The sequence below is a fragment of the Pelecanus crispus genome, chromosome 4 (assembly GCF_030463565.1).
Source record: "Pelecanus crispus isolate bPelCri1 chromosome 4, bPelCri1.pri, whole genome shotgun sequence".
Lineage (NCBI taxonomy): Eukaryota > Metazoa > Chordata > Aves > Pelecaniformes > Pelecanidae > Pelecanus > Pelecanus crispus.
Window position 1 is genome coordinate 49,553,133 of NC_134646.1, and position 20,669 is coordinate 49,573,801.

The window sequence follows — 20,669 nt, forward strand, 5'->3', positions numbered from 1 at the left end:
TTGATAAGTTACATGAACTGAGACAGTCACACTGAAAGGTAGTTTTTGTTTCAACTCTTAGCAAGTTTATGTCTGATTTGAGGGTTAATAACTCTATCTTCCTTTTGAAAAAGGAAGCAGCTGTACTGGAAACCCAGAACATCTTTTAAGAAATCTTTTGCAATGGATTTGTTCTTTTGATTGATACCTAACTAGACTTGATTGTCATTAGAATAGAATAATATCTTACTAAAATCAAGAGGGTGGTTTGTTGTTTTTTTTTTTACATAAGGAGGAAGAGCAAAATTCTAATTCACATGTAAGCCTAAAAAGCTTATTTAAAGTCATTAGAGAACAATAGTTCCTCAGTTTGCTCTTGTGGAGGCCTCCCCCTCTTAGGCGTTTCTCTTCCCTGACACAGTTAGGAGAAAAAAGTATTTAAAAGCTATTTTGGAAGCTTGGTTCCCTATTCTTTTGCTCTCTCTGCATATTCCTTATACTTGATAACAGATAGATCAATTAATTGATCTGGAGACAAAAATTCATCTGGTGACCTACTGCTTTATTTTTCTCTTGCTCTAAGGCCCAAGCTGCAGTCTCTAAGAATTTTTACCTTTAACTCTAGAGGCCAGGATTAAACTCCTTTTTTAAAAGTCAAGGCTGTAGAGTAAGCATGTCACTTCTGTGTTTTCCATAAAAGTTTGGTTATTATGATTTTCTAATAAAATCGTATATGCTTTCTCATTTTTCTTAGATTTTTTTCTCTTAGCTGTTCACTTTTGTGTGTCCTCCATGTATTATTCATTCAACCTCTTTTCTGTGCAATTCTACCATTTTTTCCCCCATGGTTTTGTTTTCATCTCACTGCCACTGTTCCTTTTTCATTTCCTCCAAAGCAAAACATGAATCTCTCTTATCTGAGTTCTTTCAAATCTGATGAAACAAACTCACCTATTTGTGCTTAGAAGTTTTATATTGTGTTTTCCCATTCCTAGCTTATCTTTCACAGATTTTATTAGTGTGGCCTTGTGTTCCCAAACAAGGCTGAGCATGCAGAAATTGGTCAAGAATTTCATCGCTTATAATGAACTAATTTGGGGGCCTTTCAAACTACTTTTGGATGTGTAAATTTACAAAAAGTTCAAGAAGTGCCATTAACCTTAACAAATCCATGACAAAAATTCAGTTGACTTAATTAGTGAAGAATTTTCCCCCTGGCTCTTGGAATCGGGGAAATCTAGTGGTTTGCTCCTTCTTCATGAATGTCAACCATATGTCAGTAAAAGTCAGGATTAGTAAGTAATAAAAGAGCCTTTAGATGCTATTTTATTTATTGGGAAGAAAGGCGGTTTTTTGCAGCACTGGTTGTGTCAGCTGTAAGCATTATGTAATCATGTCTTGTGAGTGTATTTTGAAAGTTTGGGGGTTTTTTTAACCTGTGCAGTAGTAACTGTGCTTCTAAAGTAAATAGCTCTGGCAAATAGTTTTTCTTGGAAGTGTTAAGAAATAAAATCAGAAGACAAAGAAAAACATACAGTCATAGCTCGCTTTGGATTAATGATTTTGGATAGGAACCAAAATTATCTAACACTTGAAAATGCTAGGAAATCTATTAAGAAGTCATACATCAAACTTCGCAATCCATACCGCACTCCAGTTAAACATGTGGTATGAAATGAGTACATATATTAATGCACTGTCATTTTGCCTGAATCAGGATTATAGAACTTACTCAGCTTACAGCTGAAGCAGGGTACTTCTTTTTTATATCATTTATATATAAATCACAGTTTTTGCAGTCCAAATTAAGTGGCTGGCTGTATTTGCTATAAACACAAGGTGCCGGATGAGCAAAGCAGGAAATGGGATACTCCATGTCGTTTTACCTGTGTTTTACAGGCAGGTTTTGGCTATGTTCTCAAAGATTTTTCAGATTCATTCCAGTCCCCTGTCAGCATTTTAGAAAGACGAATTTTTCCTCCCCCTACAAAGTCTTTCAGCCAGACTTCTCCATTTTTGTTTCATGTTTTGTTTTCTTTCAGTGAAAACCTGAATTCTCTGGTTAAAAAGCTAGTCTTCAATTTGTGAACTCAAAACATATTTCTCCACTGATTTCCACGAGTTATCAGCAAAGATGATTGTCTGAAGCTAGCAATAATTGCATAACTTTCTCACTTCTGACTCTAAACAAGGAAGAAGGGTGATCTGATTTATGAAGATGCAGAAAAGTCTATTCTGGATAGAAACAAGTGTGACTTTAAGTGAAGGCTATGGGCTTGGGGAGTATTGCTCCAGGAGACAGCTCTCCCCCAGGGAAAAAAAAACTGAGCTCACAGTCCTGCAAAACATCTGAATCCCACTGCGGGGAAGCCAGGCCAAGAGCACACCACTAAAGGTTGCATTATTGTATTTTGAATCTCCGCATAATGTAAGCTGAATGTCATTTTTGTGTCTCAAGCGAGCAAGCTTTTGTCATTTCTCACTGTGTGGTAGCATCTTTCCCCAGTTTGATCTACAGGTAAATTGTTGCAAATAAATCAATGACATTTTACCATTGGAGGGTTCTGTTTGGTTTCACAGACCTCAGGACCTAAAAAGAGAATAGAAATAATGTCTATTAGTATCCCTGCTAACTGCTGTGTGGGTTAGCCTGGGGTGAAAGGAGATGGTGTTTGCGTAATATGACAGCAGGATTGTAAGTACACTGCTACTTCTAGTTCATTCTGTGTGCATAGTTGCCATCATGCATTTTATGTTATCTTTTTTATTTCTTTTTCTTGTAAAGCAAGATCGTATGTCTGTTACCCCAGCAGGTTAAATTTCAATTTACTTTAACAGTGTTTCTATACTTTTTTTTTTTTCTCATCTTTCTTCTTAAATCCCTCTGGGTATAAAGAGGCCACCATTAGGAAGGTTGTTTGCTGAACTAGTTCCACTATAGCTTCTTTCACTGAAGCTGAAATATTTATCTCTGTTTCAGCTTTCATAAGATGATTAAGCCATCCTCAACTCAGTTGAAAACCTGCAAAGTTTCACTTTACCTTGTTACTCAAAATGTCTGCCCTGTGGATGACAGCGTCATCATTGGTTTTCCTTGATCCAGGTGAATTTGTTCTCCCAACCTAAGCTCTTTCACCCCATATGCTTTTGCAACTACCTTCCATTAACCAGTCTCTTATATGGTACCATGGACAAGAAGGCATGTATCATTATATATGGTATTTAAATTAAATAGATTTTGCCTGCTGCAATATTGACCACATATTACGCATGTATTGAAGGGGTTAATAGAGCAGTTGCAGGCTGGAGGTGGATATGTTGGAATGCTTTAAGAATCGATTCCAGTTAATGGAAAAAATGTTTTAAAAGTGAGCTGGTTCAGTTCCCACAGTGAACAACAGAGAGTGGAAACAACATTTAATAAACCTTTCAGAAGTAAATCCTCTGATTTTTCCTTTCACCACCATCTGCGGAAGAAATGCCCGCTTTCTTCTCAATGGGCAGTATTTCTTCCCGCAGAGTATTTGCCTTACTCCGTTAGGTATTAAGAGAAAGCTCTCTGTGTCTTTGGACAAAAAAATATTTGAAAAATAAGTTCTGTTCATACATCCTCTAAGACTTAAGTTTTATTGACTTTGTACATTTTTGTTTAAATGGCAGGTTGGCCAAAAACAACCAACCCTAAGATTTCTTCTCAACTGCCCCTAACTATCTGGTTTCCAGTAAATTGTAGAAGTTTTAACTATATGCATCTTGTTTTACAAAGATGAGTGCTGCAAGTGAAGATCTCTGTTGTACTTGGATTACGGGGGAGTGTTACATCTTCTGATTTATCTGTGTGTCACCTCTATTTTAAAAATCAAGGCACTTAGAATTTGGCAAACATAACCTGTTACTTGTGAAAATAATACATGATTACATTTGTTGTTGTTTGGGGTTTTTTTACTATACAGTTCTCATGCAGACTTGAGTAATATTTTTGCATTGCTAATTAAGATTATTATATACAGATTTAAATTAAGGAAGAGGGTTTTTTCTATTGATAAACTTCACTGAAAAATCTGAGTTTCATTTTGCATTTGAGAATTGGCATGATTTTAAATGCAGGGCATATTTGTTGTGAACCGTGAACAGTCTTTGTGAAACCTGAAGAAGATTTGTGAAAACAGCCTGTAATAAAAATCACACATGCTTCATAAAACACTACTTGATAGATATCACTTGCACCATTAAAAACTAAACGACAAAGGATGTAATTTCAGTTCTGGCATGCAATATTAATCGAAAGCCTTTAAAGCATCTTGCTGATGGGAACTATGACAACATGACATTGAAGAATTACGAACTAGAGACATCTATCTTAATCAGATTTTCAAAGTAAATGCCATAAAATAGAAAGTTATTTTATCTATCTTCACAGGGTCACATATCATATAGGGTATATAGCTTTTTAGCTTGTTTATGCTAAAAATACCAGGGACAAAAAAATCTGCCTTTCAAGGAAGTTTAAAGTTTAGTTCATATACTTTAAAAAGTTTTTGTGAAAAGATTGTTAGTAACTGATGGTTTCTGTTTGCTGCACTAAGATTTCTAAAACATTATGGACAACTGAATTATAAAACATAGCTGAGCATGCACAGATACTATCAGTATGAAGTTGTTCATGGGAAATGCTTTGCTAAATGGATGCAAAATGGAAAGACAAAGTTACGGGTGTACCTTTAACCTGAAGTAACACACCTGTAGATAGCACATCTGAAAGACACAACTGAAAGACATTGGTAAAAATATTTTTTCTTCCGTTCCTAAAGATTGCATTTTTTTGCATGACTCGTTTCTTTGTCTTCCAGCGTATATTTATCTGGTAAAGAACAGCTTCCTTGTATTATAGGATATAGAAAATTACCAACATGTACTTTGTGGTTTAAAATACTAATGTTCTGTGCTGGGGACTATCCTACTGTCCTACTGCCCTCCAGGGAGCTCCTGATATTCCTCTCCTCTTGCCATCTGGTAGAACTTAGGCAGACAGTTAACCATGTGTATGTACATCATGAGACCGTTTTGAGTTTCTCCACAATCAAATAAGTCTTTCTTCCCTTTTACAGCAGAAGTCTTTATTTCTCTTTAAAAAGTAAAATAATGTTGAGATTTAAAGAAAAATGTGCAATGTGAATAACAAAATTCAGGTTTTCTTTATCATTTGTTGTGGTTTAACCCCAGCCAGCAGCTAAGCACCACACAGCTGCCTGCTCACTCCCCGCTGGTGGGATGGGGGAGAGAATCAGAAGAGTAAAAGTGAGAAAACTCGTGGGTCGAGGCAAAGACAGTTTAATAAGTAAAGCAAAAGCTGCGCACGCAAGCAAAGCAAAACAAGGAATTCATTCACTACTTCCCATGAGCAGGCAGGTGTTCAGCCTTCTCCAGGAAAGCAGGGCTCCATCACGTGTAACGGTTACTTGGGGAGGCAAACACCATCACTCTGAACATCCCCCCCCTTCCTTCTTCTTCCCCCAGCATTATATGCTGAGCATGACGTCATATGGTATGGAATATCCCTTTGGTCAGCTGGGGTCAGCTGTCCTGGCTGTGTCCCCTCCCGACTTCTTGTGCACCCCCAGCCTGCTCGTTGGGGTGGTGTGAGAAGCAGAAAAGGCCTTGACTCTGTGTAAGCACTGCTCAGCAACAACTAAAACATCCCTGTGTTATCAACATTATTCTCATCCTAAATCCAAAACACAGCACTGTACCAGCTACCACGAAGAAAATTAACTCTATCCCAGCCGAAACCAGGACATCATTTCTTCCAAACTTAGGATGCATAAGCGAGGCAATGCAATCTTTCAGAGCATATTCTGCAGTTAAATTTGCTGGTAGTTTCTCAGTCTCAGGTTGTTTGACAGGTTGTCAGACCCTACAGGCCGTGTACTGATGAGGAGACAAGCATTGGCCCACTTTGATCAAGCTACTTGTATGACCTTTTCCCCATTTTTATTATAATAGTATTACACACACACAAAAGAGGCATACCTTGATCAAAGTGCCCTTGTCACTTCTCTGCATTCTTGTCACCACACAGGTAGCACAGAAGCAGAGAGTGCTTCAAGAGGAAGTCGACAGCAGCGGCTGTGGGTTAATTCTGTGTCCATCTGTATGTCCATTAATTGTAAAGCAAGCAGAAAGGGATAGTGCAGGCTGACAACAAATCAAAGTGAAAGGGCTCTCCTGTGGTGGTAGGCAGTGTGTCACCTCATTCCTTGGGTTGAGTGTGTTGTTTTGGATCCTTAAAGCAGCTGGCAAGGGGGAGCCAATTTGGACATGGATAAGATTAAACAAATACTTGGGATTAACCACAAAATGAGCATATACAGCTAGTTATCTTGGATTGCTACTATAGCTTGTAGTAAGTGATCAAAAAGGAAACTTGGCAGAAGAAGTACACTGAAGCAGTGGTTCGTTCAAAAGACAGGTCTGCCTGATTACAAATGACCAGTTAAATACGCAATTTTTCTCTAAACCCATAACCTTCCTTCTGTTGTCATTATTTAAATACAGCTTCTCATGAAAGGTGCTCCCAGACCGGAGACTTCTGGAGTGAATGGTTTTGCCTGCAGAATCACTGAAGCCCTGGCCCTAGGGGTGCGTGTAGCCTGTCTTACTCCTCCATAAGCAGGGACTTAAAAAAAAGAGCTCCTTTGGGAGCTCTAGGAATAATTAAGCCATAATGCCCATGCTCTTCAGTTTGCAGGGATTTCCAAGGTAAATCCCATTTCTTCTTACAGTGCTTTTGGAGATACGTCCTTGTGTCAGTTAGGTAAAATTCAAGTCCGCCAAAGTGTTTCATTGAGGAAATCAAACCAGTTCTTACAGAAATTACTTTTGACTTCTAGCAATCAGGGGCTAGCAGACCAGGGACCAGGGACCTGGAAATGAACGGTTAGCTTTTTTGTTACCAGTTTTCTAAAACATTCTACTCCAGCTGCTTACTTCTGGTATATATTGTGGATATTTGCTTTACCATGGGAGAGACTCTTCTAAAGAGAGAGGAAAAAAGGAGCAACCTGACTAGAAAGAGTTAAGACTCTCACAGACATAGATATTGAATTACATTCTGTTCACATTGGAAATGTTTATAGCATAATGGAAGTCTTCACTTTTGTGTTTGTCATGGAAACTCAAAGTTAACGTTAATTATACACTATTAAAAAGCCTAATCCTTATCAAATGGAAATCGCCTCTTTTTCCTAGATGAGTAGCTAGCTGACAGGTCTCAGTGATCTGTCTGTTATAGAAAGGCTATCACACAAAATGTGCAACAAATTACTTTTTTTCATGGATACTTGGTCTGCTTTTCTCTTTCTGAATTAACCCCTTTCCCCCAAATGGCAGTAGTTGCAGTAAATGTCTCTCCTTACTTTTTACTTTTACATATGCGTTTTTCTGTATTCTTTCATGTGCTGTTCAAATTCTGTAACAATTAAATGATAAAATTAATTAAATGTAAATTACTTATTGAAAAGAAAAGAGAAAAAGGTTTTGTGGAAGGCTACAGAGTGCATATAATTTACCTCTACAATTGAAATGGCTGCTTTGCTTCACTGTAGTTCCCTAGGGTAAATAACAATTTAAATATGTTTTGAAAAATTCGTATAACTGTAGTAAGACAGCTTTCTACCCAATTTCTTGTGACTTTTCCGAGTTCCGTACATGTGTTCGCATGCATAATTATCTGATGCTGACTTATGCAGCAAATGCCTCAAAAATGTGGGGCTCTGATTGTTGCACCTGAACAACTTGAATGCACAGGCTGGTTGCTGGGTCAATTTACATTTGCTTCTTGCTGCAGAAATCTTCTCTTTAAGATGAATGGGATTGCTCTACAGTCAGTAAGGTCTAGATCGAACAAGAAAGTTTTAATTAAAACTTACCATTGTTAGACATAAGCCCACCTGTACCCATACCTGCTTATTTTTAGTGTAAACCAGACATTCTCATTTAGATTAAATCAATTAGGATAGCATTTAAAATCCAATTTAAAGCAAAGCAACTGTAGCTTTCCTCAATAGTTTTTAAGTATTTCAACATAATTGTGCTTTATCAGATTTGAATGCTCTTTCTTCTTCCTGATAGTCTATAAGAAACTCCCACTGTCTTTATCAATTATTTAATTATGAAAAGCAAAAAAACAGTACTTTTCTGGCTGTGATGCTGATTTCTCAGGAGGCGGTGTGAGTCATTTAACATACACACCTCAGTTTCCCTGCATGTGCAATGAGAATATTTTCATAGTGTCACAGGGATGTCGAGAGGCTTAGTTGCTACGTAAGACTGATAGCTTTGTGTGAAAGTTGCAGTAATACTGAAAGCTGTTCGTTAGCTATTAACTCCTTAAAAGAGGAGTAAAAAAAGGGAATCTGGCTCCAGCATAAGAACAGCATTCAAAACATGACTGTTGTGATGATTATGTCTTCTTCAGAAATCAGTGATGCAAGATTGATGTTTCTTTTAGAAATTGCGTGGCAATCAGAACTGTGGATTCAGGAAATCTGGCAGGTTGAAGAAAAGATCAAAAGAGCAGTCCTTAGTGATCTCTCTTTCAGAATGACAGTATAGGACTGAGGAAATTTAGAGGAATATAGATTTTAGCTCTATTGATTTATGGAAAATCTAATCTTGTTAGGCTCAATTCTACCTGTGGCTCTTGCACAATTAGAAGAGGAATAAATCATTCCAGATTTTTCAGGCTTTTCTGATTCTGTGGAGGCTGTAGATTCCCTGCCAATTGAAGTCGCCCTTGGACACTGGAAAATGTCACCTGGCAGCATCCTATGGAGAGAGAGAGTGGGCTTCGAGGATGTGTGATCTTTGTGAAGTTGCACTTGCTGTGCTCTTCTAGGTCCCCTCTAGCCTGCGCCTTACAGTTACAAGCTCATACTGCAACTCTTCATTTATTTTATGTTACTCTATAGTTCTGGTGTCAGTAATGTTTATACGTTGTATAGCTGAAGGGCTTTGTAGGTTCCTAGTACTGTAGGAATAATGTAAATCCCAAACAAGTGGCCTGAGTAGTTGGCCTATGGGCTGAGGAATACAGTTTCACTCCTCCAGTATGTTATCGGTGTATTTACTACATCTATGCATTTATTTGGGGAGTGCATAAATATCCTTTACAGAGCCTTTACTATCTCTCTTCCTCGCTGGTGGAGTGTGTGGGAAGGTCTGATACCTACTTGAGACAAGCGTGCAGGCCTGGCATAGTCCCCTTACTCACACCCTCCTTTGTGCAAGAGAACATTATTTTATCCTCTGCTTTGTCTTTAGGAGAGGATGGTGCAAGATCTTTAGTACTAAAAATGATAGGTTAAAAGATTGATTTTCAGCTGAGATTTTAAATGACAAGAAGAAGAAGAGGGATGTCAGAATAATGTTTCATCCAGTAGTTGCTGCAGAGGAGGCTGGTGTTGCACTGGTCATGGCAACACTGTTCAACAAGGCTAGGCAGGTAGGAGAGTCAAAAAAGGGAGTAACAAAGACAAAAACTGAGGTCCTTAGGACAATTTTGATTAAGTAATTTATCTGATTAAAAAATAAATGAATGAAAATTAGTTATTTTCACTTGTAATTTTTTCTGTCATGTATTTAATCATTTATACATATATATAGACACATGCATGTGTAAATATTTACACAGACACACGTGCATGCATATATGTATTTATATATACACATACACCTATATTTTATAAAATATAGGGCCACAGTTAATTCTGCACCAGTTGATAAATAGCTTGTAATCTAAATCAGGTAAAATTTTAAGTAGACATGGGAAAAAAAAGTTTTTGCTAGTGTTAGTCTGTTAACTTTCCTTTAGCTGGCTTGTTGGAACGTGGCTTGAAGCCCTTGACAGGGATTGTAATCACATGCAGTGATATAGCCTTTGTGTTGGTGTTGGTAAAGACGAAGCTGATCAGTTGTATCCTTCCTGGAAGGTAATTTTTCATTAATGTATTAGGGATTTGGTGTTGAAAACCTTATTGGCAATGTAAATGCTGTCATTGTTTTAATGACAGATTCAGCATTGCTGCTGTTTGTGACAAAAGTCGTATTGACCACACAAGATAACTGGAAAGGAGAATGGGGTTCTCGGAAAGGAAATTATTCCAAAGGCTGGATTTTCTGTGTAAGCTTAGCACGTCTGTTTGTTAGCATTCTCAACTTTTCTTACATTCACGACATGATAAATTACTCACTGTTAAGTTATTTTTATAGTAGTCACCTGTAAGTTATTGGAACCATCTGTTTAAACAGAAATACTTTTCCTGTGTTCTCTGTACCGAGGTATTATTATTGGGTTTGTAACAGTTTGCAGTTATAACAGTTCCAAACAGGGAATTGCTTATGAAGATCAAACAACTAATTTAAAAACTATGTGATAGCATTTATACTGTGAGCAAAGTGCAGGCCCTGTATCTTCTGCTCTGCTTAAGACTTGCATTTATATTCCTGAGTATGTTCTACTACATTAGTTTAGGAAATAAATTGCAATTTGAACTACATATTGTTAAGTGTTACATTTTTAAGTGTCATCACTCGTTGCTAAATCATGATAAATGAAGTGTCTTGAGGTTTTTTTTTTTAATTTTGTGTTCATTGTGTTGTATGCCAAGGTTTGTCTTCTATTTATGACTTACTACTGATTTTACAAAACAGATTGTTAAAACCTAACATTGATGGAGGTATGTGATTGTGGATTTTGCTGTTTCGAGGTTTTGGTTTTAAGCTTTGTGGGTGTTACGTGCTTTGGTTAAGTCAAAAAATATTTCCTTTTGTTTTGATGGCCTGACTCTCTGATCACCTGTGACTTACTCCAAACTGTAGTTATATTGCATAGTGTGAAATTGGAAAATCTGTTCTGGTTGTGTTCTAATGGATGTGACGGTCATTAAGTATACGAGTCTTCTGACGTTGTAATCAGATGTGATTCAGTCTGTTAAATATCCATGAAGCAACATCTGCTTCACAGAGTGACCTTCTGCTAAAGAATACTTAGCATCTATTAGCAGATCATAGTGCAGATCTGCCTTATTTGAAATGCACTAAACTAGAGTAGTCTACTGCTGTTTAGCAGCTAGCTTGTAATAATTTATTGCAGTTAAATAAAGCTTAAAAAACTCCATTAAATAATTATAGGGATTATATGCATTTCGAAAACCTTTGTGTTCTACTGAAATTACCCATTTAATTTCAGGGTTGGTTTGTTAAAAAAAGCTGAAATCTAAAGGCACATTAGGGGATCTGTCAGATGCTATTTTCTGTAGGTGTTAATAAAACCAGATTAAAAAAAAAAACTGAAACAAATTAAAACCAAAAGCAATTTTACCATCTGTTGTATATTAATTAGAACTTGGTGTATCAAGGGTAAACTTGCTCTTAGAGAATGTCACTGAATGTCTGCTAATAGAATAATATGCAAATATATTAGATGATAGGATTATGTTGAATTTCTCATTCTGCTTTGGTTGTAGCAAATGCTAAGATGGTGTATAACGAACTTTAATTTTCTTTCTTCTTAGAACAACCTCCAAATAACCAAGGCCAGTCGACCCTGCAGCCTTTGCCACCTTCTCACAAGCAACATTCAGCACAGCATCACCCATCCATCACCTCACTTAACAGAAACTCACTGACAAATAGGAGGAATCAGAGTCCGGCCCCGCCGGCTGCTTTGCCCGCCGAGCTGCAAACCACACCTGAGTCAGTCCAGCTGCAGGACAGCTGGGTCCTTGGCAGTAATGCGCCACTGGAAAGCAGGTAATTACTTAGGTACTACTACAGACTGTGACACTTCTAATGAAAACATAGAACTTGATGAAGGATGACCAGCAGCTAATACTTCCTGTCATTCAGCAAACAAACCTGAAAACTTTTCAGTACTAAAAAATCTATCCTCTCTTTAAAATCCGCAACAACACTCTTTTCCCTTACAATGCCTATTGCAGAGTAATTGAACTCAGAGAGTATATTAATTTTTCCAGACAAGCATTTTCCTTCCTGTTCATAACCTGTGACTTTTGACTGAAGAAATTTCTTGCCTTGCTTGCCAGATACATTATGTGTCAAATGTACACTGCCATACAGATTGAATGTCAAGGAACTTTCAGTAATACTTTTTAACTTGTACTTGGTCCCTTTAAAGAAACACCCATGTGAGGATAGGTGTTTATTAAACTCGTCTAGGATTTGGTGAGACAAAAGTACTCACTTCGTTCTGATATAATGATAAATTTGTCCTCATTCTTTTTTGTCTTTTAGAATTGATAACTGACTCTAGGAAAGAAGCAGCTAATATAAAGGGTGACACTAGCTTCTTTAGATGCAGAATGATGTATGATGCAGAATGATCTATAAAAAAAATTTATAGGACTTACTGGCACAGAGCTGAATTTACCTAGAGTGATTAATTAATACTCATGTAACACTCAATCAGCACTAATTTTTTGTTAACGAAAACCATAATATTCCAATTTAGTTATCAAACTGAGCATTTATAACTATATTGAAGCTGACAGTAGTTCTTGAAAATGTTTATGAAATCCCTTCAGTTCATTCTTTGAATCCCTTTAAATTATGTTTTGTAGTGAAGTAAAGATAGTCCAGCTGATTCTGGCTAATTTAAAACATACAAGACCTTAAGATTCTCTATTAGGTAGTTTTGTCCCCATAGATGTTTCAGGCAACTCTTCTGTCAGGCTGTTGGGAATGGCTATTCCTTTTCTTAAGTTTTCTTGGACCCTCCTGTATTGCCTATGAGACATAGACACTGTGGAATAGGATTCCACTGAAGGGAATTCATCGTCATACTCAGACAATTTAGTACATTAAGAAAGATTTTTCATATAGAACAAGTAAGTTTGTAGTGGGAATAAGATGTTTGACGTTTTCCAGACACAGGTTAATCTTCAGTAGACAGGTAAGGTCTTTGATGTTTGCTTCTATTGCCATGTATGTTTTTATTGTGTTTATAAAGAAAAAGACATAGGACTTGAATGAGAATACCACTTCCAACCTGGAGTAAATGTTTTTTGCCAAGTAGAATCTTTTCATCTTTTACATGTTCCTGATGAAAAGCTAAGGGTATTTGAGTGTTCAAGTTTTGAACACTTGTGAATGAGCTGAGATGTGAAAATTTCACATAAAAACTGACAGAGCCCTACTGTAGTTTCTCTAATAGTCTCACTTGGCTGGAACTCTGGAGGTGAAGAACCCATCTTATTTGTCATTGATTTTTCCCTTTTTGATTAAGGTTCCCTACTGAGTGTGATTCTTAGGCTCAGTTTCAACTATATTAACAACTTTGTGATAGGTTTCTTCCTTCATCCTTTTCTCAGCCTAAAAGAAAGTTTATTTCATCTTTGGCAATATTTTAGCTTATGCTCATAGTCACCTTCCCCCCGCCCCCTCTTTTTTTATCTGACTTAGATGATGGCCATTTAGAGGCACAGAATGTGAATGTCAGCATATATACATAGCTATCTTTATATCTCTATAGGCTCATATTGGTGATGGGTGGCATAAAAAAGACATATAACTTGCTGTCATGTATAGCTGGATAGTGAATAGGCTGGTTTTGTGTATGTGCATGTGGGTGAGAGGGATGTATTTGCAAAGCCTGAGGGAGGTTTTAGTCCCTATCATTTTGCAGTAGTAATGGAAGTGACTTTGAAATATATATTTCATAATATTGGATTCAGTTGTATATTTAATAGAATATTCTGCAATTGGCTCTGTGTAGAGTTAATACTTTTGTGTGAAGCATTGCTGTTACTGGTTAAATGGATGAACTTTGAGGTGACAGATCAACAATGTCCAACAGGAATTTCCATTTCTGTTTTTTAAATATAAAAAGACTCTTTGCTTAAAATTTTATAAACTTTACCTTTGATTATATGTGCTTCTTTCATCTTTGATGCCATCTTTAAATGACAGTGAGGTTACTGAGCAGTGGCAGAAATTGTTTTCACTCTACTGGGGCTCAGTAAAATCTACGTTTGAAAAAAAAAAAGGCAAGACAGTAAGAAAATATTACTTGCAGATTTCCTCTGATGTCCTGCAGGCTGCAGGACCTTTTCATTGGACATTAACCGTCTTTACTATTTGACTCTTCCCCAACCTGCTGCAAGTTAGGTTTAGCTGTAGAAGCAATAGATCTGCTGGAGAAACCAGCACCACAGAACAATATTAACTTTGGAAGAAATGAAAAAGCAGGACTATATGAATAGCTTCCCATTTTGTTCTTTGAATTACTGGTTGGACAGCCAAAATCATGCAAATGCATTACTACATGTCAGGTGTCTGAATATTATAAATTATGATTAAATAATTAAATATTAGTAGGTTTTTTTATTATCATTGGTCTTTAAGTTTTTTATTCACCTACTAGTTTTAGTAATGAGTTCTTGAGCACCAGGATCATTACTTACATTCTCATGGCTTTGCATTCTAGTAGGATCTAAATTACTGATATTTAAAAATACTTAGTAAATCACTTCTTTAAATGCTTTGTCTGTTAAATATTTGGATGTGCAGTATTTTTCTAATGCACAATCAATTATGTATGTTAGAGATGTGCAGAGGAAAAGTATGTTAGAATTCGTAAATTTGTTGATAGAAGTAAGCTGGTAGCATCTCTTAGTGTATTTCTCAGGCAATATTTCATTAATTTTAGGCATTGAATGTCTAAGAGAAATTTGTCAGCAAGGGGAAATTTACATATTCCAGTCAAGGAATAAATCTCTGAGAATATTATATAACTATTCAGAATCTGTGCTAGCGTGTCTGTGAATCAAAGAAGAGCTTTGCTTTTTCTTACTTGATTTGCTGTCTAAAATAGCTCATTTTTTGAAAGATTGCTGTATTTTGTATGGTGGACTGTGAATTTTTTATAGAAACTATCCAAGAAACTAACATGTTTTTCATACTCTATACTGATACTGCTTAGTCTTCTCTTACCCCTAACTTACACTTAACAATAGAGTGGGTAGGACCTTTACCATATAAAGTTACTCACCTACTAATTTTACCGAGAAGAAAGAGAGAACTTGTTGAAGAAATACTTGATGGCTGCGAAATATTTCAGCATTTTGAAGGATTTAATTAAAGTGCTAGAATGCCTTAGATATCATAGAATCATAAAATGGTACAGACAAAACAATTCCTAGAATGTGTTACTTCAGAACCATTCTGCAAGCTTGATCCAAACTTCATTTTAGAATGCAAAGATTGTAGAAACTCCTAAAGTGTGATGAACATACCCGTATGTCTTTATTGGGGTGGATTGCCAATGAAGCTAGCGCCTTCGGTATTGATTAAGGTGTGGAAAGGGTGTTGATAGTTTCCAGGGAAGTCTTAAATCAATTTGTGTAGAAGCTGATTGATTGTCTGCAAAAGCACAGTGTTGCTGGAGGTTAAAGTCTGCTCAAAGCAGCTATTTTATGCATTCTACCCACTAAAACAGTGCCTGCTTTAATCAAATTCAAAATTGTGCCATTCCGTAAGTCTTCCAGGTTTTCACACATGGACTTGATTAGACATGTTACATATATTGAGAAGGCATGATACAAAATAAAGGCAGAAACTGGGGATGGATTTCAAGTCCGGCTCTTCTGAAGACCCCGTGTATCATTGTGGGCATGCCACATTGGTGGTTTGCAAGTGGAGGAAACAGGACTCCACTTAGATTGCTGACAGCATGAATGCATTTTTAAAGATTGACATGCCATAACTGTGGGGTCAGTATCTACACACATTAGACATGTTCATTAAGTCAAACAAGCAGTATTGTTTTCAAAGGCTAAAGTTGAATTCAAAAAGTTCTGTTTTCTTTTGACATTCTCATGCAGTCGGGCGCTCACCAAGCATCTGTGTTTGAATCCTAGCACACTGGGCCCATATGCTTAAAAGTTTCCTTTGGTGTGACTAGCGTCTTACTTTAGATTTTTGCTTGATCTCTCTGGCATCCTTCCCGCTTCCCTTGCTGTCACCATGAATACTTGGAATTTGACCACACTGTGTATTTCTTCCCCTGTCTCTTAGGCAAGCACGGATAGTCCAGAATTCAGTAGTATTTGCACAGTATTCCTTGAGTTTATCGTTCCCTTCTTCAAAGATACACAGTCATTGAAGCAAGCATGGAACCAATTTTTTTTTTTTTTTTTTCCCAAAACTAATCTTTTGCTGGTTTAGATAGGACAAAAGAAATATGCAGTTCTAAACAAAATAATAGTGCCTAGCTTCATTTCTCCCTCTTCATTTTCTCGCCATTCCCTGAGAGAGCCAGAGTCTGTGGTCCTTCCTTTCCCTCCCCAGCTGCTGTGCAGTGTCGTTTGCAGGACATGAGATCTCCACTCACCCTGGTAGCCAGTCCTCTGCACATTTACTGGCTGACTGGCTGTGCCAGATAGCCAGCAAGAGACTGTCTTTTAGTAGTCTGAGTTCACGTATATTACTTCATCTCTGGTCCAGCCTCATCAAGTAAACAGCATCCCCCACTATGCACTGTTCAGTCCTTAAGCCTGTCTTGCCATGGGCAGCAGCCAGGAATTTTATTCAAGGACTTGCACATAAATAAGGCGTCACCAAAGGGTAGTGACCACCTAATGGTAGCCTTGTAACACCGTGTCTTCAAGTTACAATCCAGCGTGTAGTTCAGAGGACATCATGGAAGGCAGATAAATCCCACATTCAGAATGCAGTTGCAGTTTTGCACATCTGTGAAAAAAGAAAATTAAGCAACAGAATTAGTATATTCTTTTTGTGGGATCATCCCATTCTTTAATTTGAAATTGCCACTCTAATTTCATGTTTTTGTATCTTTGTGTATAGAGAATTAGGAAATCAAGCAGTCCTTGCAAATGGTCATGACAACCTTATAGAGATGGATGTGTTTTCTCCAACATATCACGATAGCAGTTATGGGTATGTGACTCTAAGTGTTTGCATGACGCTAACTGTTGACACAGAAGAAAAAATGTGATTTAAAAAACCAATTTTGGTTACAATAGTCAAAAACATCTGGGACAGAATTCCTCATCTTTATGTCTGATTTTTTAAAAATTGTATTTCAAATAATCTTTCATACTGACTCATGGTAAATACAAAATGGTAAACTTTGACTGCCAAATCTTGTTTGCTTTCACTTAAGAAAATAAGAGCGCAACTGAGGTTGTATTAATTCTTTGTGGCCTAATTCTGCAAGCTGTTGCAAACTATTTGCATGCTTACACATTTGCCAGATCTGGTTCTTAGTTTGTAATATATTTACTACTTAGCAAATGTTTGCTTTAGAAATATTATGACATATAAACGTAGCATAAGGAATGACCAATCAAGGAAGTTAAGAAGAATTATATATCTAATCTATAGTATTTTTTACCAGCTAGTTTGAAATCGGAACTGCTGACAAATATATAACTGGCAATAAAGAATTCCACATAAATTAATATTTCAATTTGTTTAAATAAAATTTCTATTATAGAACTGTTCCATATCTACTAACTTTGTTATTAATATCTGTCTTATATTTGAACTATGTTTTGGCATTCTTGTGCCAAATCAGTATACGTGGTTTCTAATCCACACAAAAAAAAAAAAACCCACCTTGACAAAGCAATACCATTTGTAATGAGTTCCAGCCTGTTAATCAGCACAGTATGCTAAAATTTAGTAAAGAATTATTAATAATAAATTTACCTTTTCTTTATTCTTTATACTATGGTAAAAATCAGAGCTTTATATCCAAATTCTGTTTTGCTAATTGTAACTCTTAACATTGTAAAGGAATAAGGTGCTACTTGATTAAATGAGATCTGCATCTGCCCGTTAATAACTAATTCATCTGTAAAATATATTGACGCTGTACATTGATCTGCTTCATGTTCCAAAAGCTCTTAAACTTTCACTTAGCCACAAATTAAAATCAACAGCAGGAAGAGAATGGTATGTTAAATTCAATTAGTTCATCATTATCAGCAAACTCAAAGATACTGCAGATATTTACCAGAAGACCCTAATATGTTTTATTTAAAATAAAAATATAAGCATACTGTATTAAAAAAGAACCATACTGTATTAAAAAAAGAACAAAACCAAATATTATCGTTCCTTGTAGACCAATTACCGTACAATACTGATTCAGATGCATAATTGCTGAAGTAGAGTTAATAGAACTGTGCCTGGTTTATGCTTTATATGTTTGTAATGGGACCACCAAATGCAAGTATTTTGGCAAATGGACTATGTTATATGAAATTCCTGTTAGTTGATACTAATTCAGGTAACAATACAATGAAATTTATCTTGCTTGTAATCCCTTCATTTTTAAAAATATGCTAGCAGGGATCATCTCCTGGTGTGAAAGTTGTCCAGAGATAATAACACATCAGTTCCAAAGCATAATAGATTTGAAACTACAACATGCTATCAGCATGAAGATTCAGTTTATCAACCTCACTAACATACTGTGTCACAGCTAGAATCATTGTATATTTGTTTCTTTGTTTTCATGTCATGCGTGTGTTACATTATGATACACTATTTCTTAGTTTGTATGGCTTACGGAGAGAATATTAATCTAATGAATTTGACAATTTTAGTGTTAATAATGATAATAGAAATAGACATTTTGCATAGAAATTCTAATGATTCATAGGCCTAGACCTAAAGAATAGTTTTTTATCGCTTCAAGAGATTTGTGCACAGTGCATTAATTATCAGAAGACAGCTGGAAATCTCGAAGTATTTTAATGGTATGTATTGTTGGCTTACTTGGTACCACTATTCTTTTCTCTAATATGTAAACGTATGTTGGTATACATGTTGACAAATCAGCTTAGTTCGAAGTATAAAGTCTGTTTTCTTTTACCTAACCTGAGAGTCCTCTCCCCAAGTTACCTAGATGTCAAAATCTGAAAAAAAGTAAGATTCACTATTAGAGAATGACCATGTTTATATTTCTTATAGATAAAGCTTCCTAGCATTTTCTATTTCTATAGAATCTCCTCATTTTCTGAAAATTTTGTATTTTTGCAGGGTTGGGGTTCGAAAACTTCATGTTGTATTTAAGTAAGAATTCTTTGCAAGGAGATTGGCTGGGGATTTTTGTCATCTGTTGGGCAAAAAGTTCAGGAGATCAGAGTTTAAAAGAGGCCAGGCTGTCAGGAGTGCAGTGTGGAGAGGAGAAAACTGGAAATAACTGGGCACAAAAGGGGTAGGAGTGGGTGTGCAAATGGGTAGATGGAGTGGTCCAGAAGGAGAAACTGAGTGGTTGGTTAGGCAAGGTAGGACTTAGATAAAATGCTAGAGGATTAGAGAGACTGATTATTTAGGATGAAAACAAAGAGTATTCCTTGTCCTTTACTGCTTGTGATTATTTGTGAAGTCCCTTCGAATAATGTGCACCTCATCAGCTATAGGACTGACTCAAGATGATGAGAAAGCTTGGCTTCTGGCATATGCTCTACTAGTGACAGAAGCCAGAAATAATCAAACCAGATTTTGTATCTGTGATGGCCTATGTTGATAAGAAGCCTTTCGATGCGATCTCTGAAGTTTCTTCAAACTTGCTTAAAAAAATCGCAAGTTAAACAAAAAACCACTTGAGTAAAAGAATGTCATCAATGCCATAAAGTTAAGCACGCAAAATTTACAAGGTTAAAAGCTAACCTTTTTCCACAGTTGCATGGCTGCAGTCAAGCCTGCCATCCCAGTAAGTGTAGCTTGAGTTGAACCAGAAAGGAGTTTTAACAGATTCTGGAGATCCTTTCTGTCACATTCAAACAGATGAGAAAACAATACCAAACATCATGACAAAGCAAAGACCTGGATGACTGTATAGTGCCAGCATCCAGCGTCTCTGATAATTTTGGTTGCACAAAGAGAAGTCCAACTCCAGAAAGGCATCTGTGGAAATGAGTACCATTAAAGATAAAGCATCACCCTCTTTTGGGCACAAGGTGTAACCCTCTGCCTTGTTGAATCCTTGAGTGGTCGTCTCTCAAGTCTGCACATCTTGGCATGTTGCATATGAGAAAGTATGCAAGTGTGGTATACAAGTTTCCACCAATGAACAATAAGGACTGGAAAACAGGAATGACAGTTGCATCACACGTACGTGCACAGTTACCAGGTTGGTGGTAGTGGCTGTAACTCAGAGGTTATGACAATGCTGTCACTGCAGTGGCATGAATCTGGCTGTCTGAGTGACTGCTGGTAGTGTAGTAGTGGCAGCACAGAGTTCATCATGGGTTATCACGGACTCGGAATTGTCAGCTATGGACATCAATAAGTGAGCTAAGGTTCACAGATCCATTATGATGGAGACTTCAGCCTGCTTGCAGCTTGAGGCAGAATCAGATCCTATCAGTCACTGGCAGAATAATACTTCACTTCTTTGACTTCCCTCTGGTTTTATCTCCTTTTAAAATGTCCAGTAGCTCAGTCAGGTCTTTCAGCTGCAGATGAAATTTCAGTCTTTGTTCCAACTTCTGAATTAATCTTTGGGTAAATAATGCAGCTCTGAGTCTCTCTTAAACCACATTTGCTTTTTGAAATCGTCTCCATGTGCCTGTTGAGACATTTAGAGCAATTGTGCTCTTTCAGTTTTATGAAGACAGCAAGGGTAGTAAAAGAGATTG

The 20,669-nt window shown here is 36.8% G+C and overlaps 1 protein-coding gene across 9 annotated transcripts in view; it reads left to right on the forward strand.

The window, feature by feature from the left end:
* Positions 1–20,669, forward strand: part of TENM3 (teneurin transmembrane protein 3) — a 320,001-nt gene that overhangs the window by 170,818 nt on the left and 128,514 nt on the right. For 5 of the 9 annotated variants that reach the window (XM_075709613.1, XM_075709614.1, XM_075709615.1 and 2 more), the window contains one exon: positions 11,553–11,790. In XM_075709613.1, coding sequence (XP_075565728.1) covers positions 11,553–11,790 — 238 coding nt within the window. Of the gene's footprint in view, positions 1–11,552; positions 11,791–16,860; positions 16,954–20,669 lie in introns of those variants that run through there. The other 4 variants (XM_075709610.1, XM_075709612.1, XM_075709618.1 and 1 more) reach the window with 2 other exon arrangements.